At 42.1% G+C, this 5,988-nt stretch overlaps 1 protein-coding gene across 1 annotated transcript; it reads right to left on the bottom strand.

The window, feature by feature from the left end:
- On the bottom strand, nt 1–5,486 carry LOC113215770 (uncharacterized). Its single transcript, XM_052274913.1, has 5 exons — nt 4,542–5,486; nt 3,765–3,933; nt 2,854–3,083; nt 2,089–2,454; nt 1–1,184 (listed from the first exon to the last, which is right to left on the bottom strand). Exons 1-5 carry the CDS (start codon nt 5,331–5,333, stop codon nt 942–944), a joined length of 1,800 nt encoding a protein of 599 aa, XP_052130873.1. The 5' UTR covers nt 5,334–5,486; the 3' UTR covers nt 1–941.
- Nucleotides 5,487–5,988: the final 502 nt, after the last annotated feature.

The raw sequence follows: 5,988 nt of genomic DNA, 5'->3' as shown, positions 1-5,988 counted from the left end.
CCCTGCACCTGCCACTGCTCCGTCCGTCTCTTTTTCTTTCTTGTACCTCAGGTACCCACGAAGTACAAGCATGTCGTCCAGATGGTCCGAGCTCAGCAAATTTCTTCGGGGACTTATAATAAGACCCGCGATGCTGAAAGCTCGCTCACTGGAGGCACTTGAAGCGGGTATACAGAGTACTTGCTTCGCCAATTTTGCTAATTTGGGGAACCTATGAGCCTGAGAGAAAAGAGCAATTTAGAAATACTACTCTACATCATTCAAATTTGGAAAGCGGACTAAAATGTGAATAATAAGAACAAAACCCAGAATTGTCAATTTACAAAGATATTTTTCGCAATGTGCTACGGACCCAGTTCACGAAACAACGAAACGAACAACGAAACGAAACAAAAATCAAAAGATATTATGTCGTACTTTTAGTGACACTTCACTGCACTTCCCTTCCCCTCCTTCTGCCAAAGCGTGTTCTGAGGGCAACGCGGGGCGCGCGGTGGGGAAAGGGAGAGAAGTGAAGGGGAGATGTCACTGAACACAGGGCGATCGCGACACGACCACTTACTCGGGTGTATCTGTGCATGCGTCGGAGTGTTTCGGGTTAGCCTACTCAAGAGCCTCACGCAGCTTGGCACCTTTCTTGAAGGGCCGGAAATTGCAGGCTAACATTCCAACCGGTATCATTCCCTACGCGTGCATCGATACAACCGATAGATTCACAACTCCAAAATAATGTCAAAAGGACCTTTTTTTGTGAAGCAAGTTTTTAATTAAGTGCATTAATGCCTTTTGTAGTCTAGTGACATTGTGGAATACAAGTTTCCTTCACTTTTTATGAGACACTTCCTTGCGCAATAGTGTCATCAAATTTTGACTCTGCACATGTAATTAAAAACTTAATGGACAAAACTAGCTCGATTTTGACTTATTTTAGGGTTATTAATTTACTGTGTAAGACGTAATACCTCTCTCTCCCAGAACTTCAAAACATCCTCTCCCGGCACGAGCGGGAGTTTGGCGTTCAAGTACTCCTCTATCTCGTCGTACTCCTCCCCTGACTCGGCCGTGCTACTTTCCGCTCTCCACTGGTCGTACCCATCGTCAAGTTTGCGACGTTTGCGTGCAGTAGTGTGGTCGGCAGTGGACCCACTAAACTTGTCACACATACGTATGGCTTGATCAAACACCTGTAAACAATTTTATTACAATAATATTTAGTTAAAGGCGTTTTGCGTTAAGTACAACACCATTTACAATGTTTTTCATAAATTTACGACGATTTTCGCAGTTTTAAATTTACAACATCCCATTCTTGCTCGTGAAAGGCGAAAGTCGATAGGTACCTCAACAGTTCATAAATATTTGAATTTGTCAAGAAAATCTTTAAATAATAGTTTATCCGAAAAACCCACACTTAAAAAATATCTACACCGTAAACCGAGGGGGCAAGAACTCCGGGAATCATGTGTACACCTGCCTGAGAATCATCACGGTAAAAATTGATCGAAATCAACAGAAATCGTTTAGTCTGAGCAGGAAACTAGCAGAACTGGTACCAATTAGTCGAAATAAACGTTTCTACCACTAGAAAACCAGATAAATAAATAGTAGCGGGCGGGAATCACCGGGAATCACTGGAAATCAAGTATTTCGGGAATGAAGTGTACACTTCAAAAGGGAGTTATTGCCCCCTCGCCGTAAACTATTGGAGTATAAATTGTGTGTTCTATCCTGCGGTTGAGAATTGACAGTTTCGTTCCCGTACACCGTATGATAGAGCGCAAAATTTAACAGTAGACCGTTATTCCAATTACAGTTTAAAACTGCTGTTTTTTTGTTTTTTTTTTTACAGTGCACGATATTTCAGTGTCATACACTCTAAATGTAAAGGGACAATTTTGTCCACAGATTTGGAACCGATTCGTGCACATCTAGAAAGGATGCAAATTTGTTCCTTAAATGGACAAAATTGTGTAAAGTCTCACACAATTTGTCTAGTTTTAGGAACAAAATTGCATCCTTTCTGGATGTGCACAAATCGGTTCCAAATCTACGGACAAAATTGTCCCTTTACATTTAGAGTGTAAGTACCTTCTTTCTCTCAGTGGCAGTTTTAAGCATGAGGAGGCGCCTAAAGTCAGGCCATAAGAACGTCGCTATCTTGTGCAGGTCATGAGGCACAAATTTTCGCTTCAGCAGTTGCGCTGCTCGGGCTCGCAGGTGTTGAATTTTGAAACTGTCATCTTCTTTCGGTTCTGACAAAGCCGCTAGCCGAGCAGCCGCAACCAGAACGTACTGTAAAGTTGGGTACTTGTCACCTTGGACTCTTTCAGACTCCAGCTTCCATGGTTTGAGAAAGTTGATGAGACGCTTAATGTCATTCTGGTCCTCCTGGTTTAAAAGGAGGTGGTCATACGTCTTTTCGCGCGTGTTGTGCGCTAACAAAGTAGAATTGACCTTTAAAAACAAAAAATCATCAAACACAGAACAGCGGTACACAAACAGTGTAAAAAAAAGTAGTAAGGTTTACAGGAAAATTTTCCTTCACGTAAGTTGTAAAACTACAATTCGTAATCGTAAAATTACATGCAGTACGTATAGACTTAAAATGCGCTGGCGAGTAAAAAAAATGTTCCCTCGTAAATTCACAAATTAAATTATAATTCAAGTTTACAATTTTGTTTGTAAATTTACGACGGTATCTTTCACAGTTGAAGTGTGGAATTTCACTGTGACAGATATTTGAAGCTTTTACGCGAAAAATCTCCTTTAAAAATGTTTAAGTTACAAATTTTAATTTAATTTTACAACATAGTTATTTTGACGCAACATTTCGAGAGTGAACTGTACTCTCACCGTATCAAAATGGTCCTTAGGGAACGACATCAACATTATCAGCAGAGAATTCCAGCGGGTGGGAATGTCCTGCTTCAGCGTCTCGTCCAGTAGGTGGTTTTCCCCCCAACCTTTGAAGAGGGTCACAATTTTTTTGCATTTTTGCATCAATTGAACGGCGAATCTACCTGCCAACTGCACTCTTGCATTTGCTTTAAGAAAACATAGTAGGTCGCCGTCTTCTGGTTTGTCTAAAGCAGAAAGAGTCAAAAACGTTTGCAACTTGTCAAAGAGATGAGACCCAAAGACACAACAGCCAAAAACAGCAACAGATATAATTACTGCAGACCTGCAGGGCAGGCACCGGGGTGAGAAACTGGTCAAATCGTTACTTCAGATTGTGTGAGATTGTGTCGATGTTAGTCTGTGATTTTTTTCAGATTTTTGGGAAAATTTTGGGACGTATTTTTAAAAATTGTGGGATTATGTATGATAGTGTGTGATCGTGTATAAATGTGTGTGATTATTTCATATTGTATATGATTGTTAATGATTGTTTCAGATTGTAGGATAAATATTCTGACATATTCTGAAAAATTGTGTTACATTGTGACGTGATTGTGTCCAAATGTGTCCTGATTGTTTATGAATGTTTTTCCCGATTCCCGATGTTCGTACCTGGTGGGGGGTGGGTGGTCCGCGCCGTGTTTCTTTTCTGCTTATACTTTACCGTATTCATGCGTGCGGACGGGTTGGGTTGCAAACTCACACGGGGCCTTAAGGCGCCATGGCGAGCGACGGTAGGCAAGCCCTCCCGCACGCATGAATCCGGTACAGTATAAGCAAACTAAAAACACGGCGCGGATCACCCATACCCTGTATTACGTGTCCAGTTCCACACCCCTCAAGAGGCACACTATTTGCGATTTTACCTTCAATGTGGTCGTTGAGCCAAGCCTGGTTGACCTCCGAAAGGTCATTACTGTGAGGCTTGGCCTTCTCATCTAATGGTTGAATGAAGTCAACGAGGACTTGAATATCATCCCGTGATAAATTATTGGCAGTCTCTTCTTCATTCGCATTGTGCAAAAATGTGCAAACCTGTAGGATTAACATAAACTGTGAAAAGACTTGTTTATTCGCCGTTACTGTACAGTAGAAATTCCATAAATGGTACGTGCGACAGAGATACACTGCTGAAGTACTGAACTCGGTCCTAAAATGCCGCCTGAAAAGTAGGTGATTTGCTGTACAAACCGCAAACCACCCAGAGACATCCCTCCCTCCCCCTCCCTGCCCCCTATTGCTTAGACCTGTGCGAATTGTTCGATATCGAATTGAATTAAATCTGGATCATTCGAATTCGTTCAATTTTGAATTTATTCAATTCGCTATCGAATAATTCGAAATCTCGAATATGCCCGCACTACACGTTGTACCGTCGTCGTACACCTACGCAACAAGGCCAATTTAAAATGCCACGAACGCGTGAATGAAAAATATAAATGCTTTTTTAATTCTACCTTGCTCGCACCTTACTTGTCAATGATTCTAAGTCGAGACAGTGGGTTTGTAATTTTACAATTGCGAATAGTAATTTGACAACTCTTATCATGGCAATTTTTTCTGTGACCCTTACAAGTTTTTCTCACAGTGTATCTAAGTGTCACAGCACCATTTATGGAAATTCTGCGGTAAAACATTTGTACCTCATCAAAGTTGTCTAGCAAATCTTGCATGCATGGCACGTGCGACATATAGCGGGGAAATTCTGTCGCTTCACAAGTCCGTGGGGGTTTTTTCAACTTTTTAAGATTCTCTGACTTCCGCCTTCTTGACGACCTTACAAAATTAACTGCTGACTCTACACATTTTAAAACCTCTCGTCCGGTCTCACCATATAAGTCCAACTCGACCATTTTCATATTAAATGCAGTTTTGAGTACAATATTCAAGCAGTGGTCCATACAATAGATTCTTGGAATGTTAAGAATTTCAAGTGCATTTATAACATTTTTCCCCCCATCAGTTACAAATACCAAATTATCTCTAATTACATTGAATTTCCTCAACTCCCTATCCAAATGTTCTGCAAGATTTTCTGCAGTTTCTGAGTCATCCTGGAAATTCGATACTGAAAGTACAAGGTTTAGCAGTTTATGATTATGGTCGATGATGTGCATTGTGAGGGACATATAGTGGCGTAGTGAGTACTTCTCAGTCCACAGGTCTGTAGTTGCACCCATGCCCACACTGTCTTCCGATGCGGAGTTAAGGTCAGCAGAGATTTCCTGTCGTGCCTTGTCCGCTTCTTCTTCTAAGCAGCGGACAAGTGTCGTGCGATCACTAATCAGCTGGGCGGCGTTAATAGGCTGCTTGCCATGCCTGGCTTGGACATTGCACGCCGTCTGGATCAGTTTAGTGAACTCATCCCCAGAGAAAGTCGTTGTGGGGCGCAGGTCCATTGCCATCACATTGACGCACGCGCTTTTGAACTCCATTCGGTCTGCATCCGTTGGAGTGGGAACGCGAACGCCCTACAACCAAAGTACTATGTAAACCTTTCGTACAATTTTAAAGTATTGATAAACAACGCGATCAACTTATAAGTGTCGTTAACGTAAATTGTCTACACTCTAGGGGTCGTGCACATAATTATGTCACGCGATTTCTGGCACTTTTTGACCCCCCCCCCCTTTTCCCCCTTGTGACGTCACATTTCCAAAATTTTCGAAAAATCCATGTATATTTATATGGATTGCAACAGCTGCGACAAATAATGTCTCTACTGAGGAATTCCGGAATATCGGAGAAAAATCGAGGGGTCCTCCACTCTCCAAGTGGGTGTACAACGAGTTGCGTGAGTGGCCGCGAGTATTCGAGAGTATTAGCGAGTACCCGCGAGTTTATGCGAGTATTTGCGAGTATCCGCGAGTATAAAGCGAGTATTTCTCGATTTTCTAGCAAATTTTCGCAAATTTTCCACGAGTTGTCGCGAATATCTTGCGAGTATTTTTCCTCGCGTGCAACGAGTTGGCGAGTGGGGGACCCCTCGAGAAAAATAAAGACCTCTTGGGTCGATTATAATGTTTCAAACTAATGTGTATCTTTACGCGAAAAATGTGACGCAACGTCGTTCACCCCCCCCCCCCCTAC

This window comes from Frankliniella occidentalis, unplaced genomic scaffold (assembly GCF_000697945.3).
Source record: "Frankliniella occidentalis isolate FOCC.00 unplaced genomic scaffold, Focc_3.1 Scaffold463, whole genome shotgun sequence".
In the NCBI taxonomy this organism is placed as follows: Eukaryota; Metazoa; Arthropoda; class Insecta; order Thysanoptera; family Thripidae; genus Frankliniella; species Frankliniella occidentalis.
The sequence above is the reverse complement of the archived record's forward strand: the minus strand, read 5'-3'. Positions and strand labels throughout refer to the sequence as shown.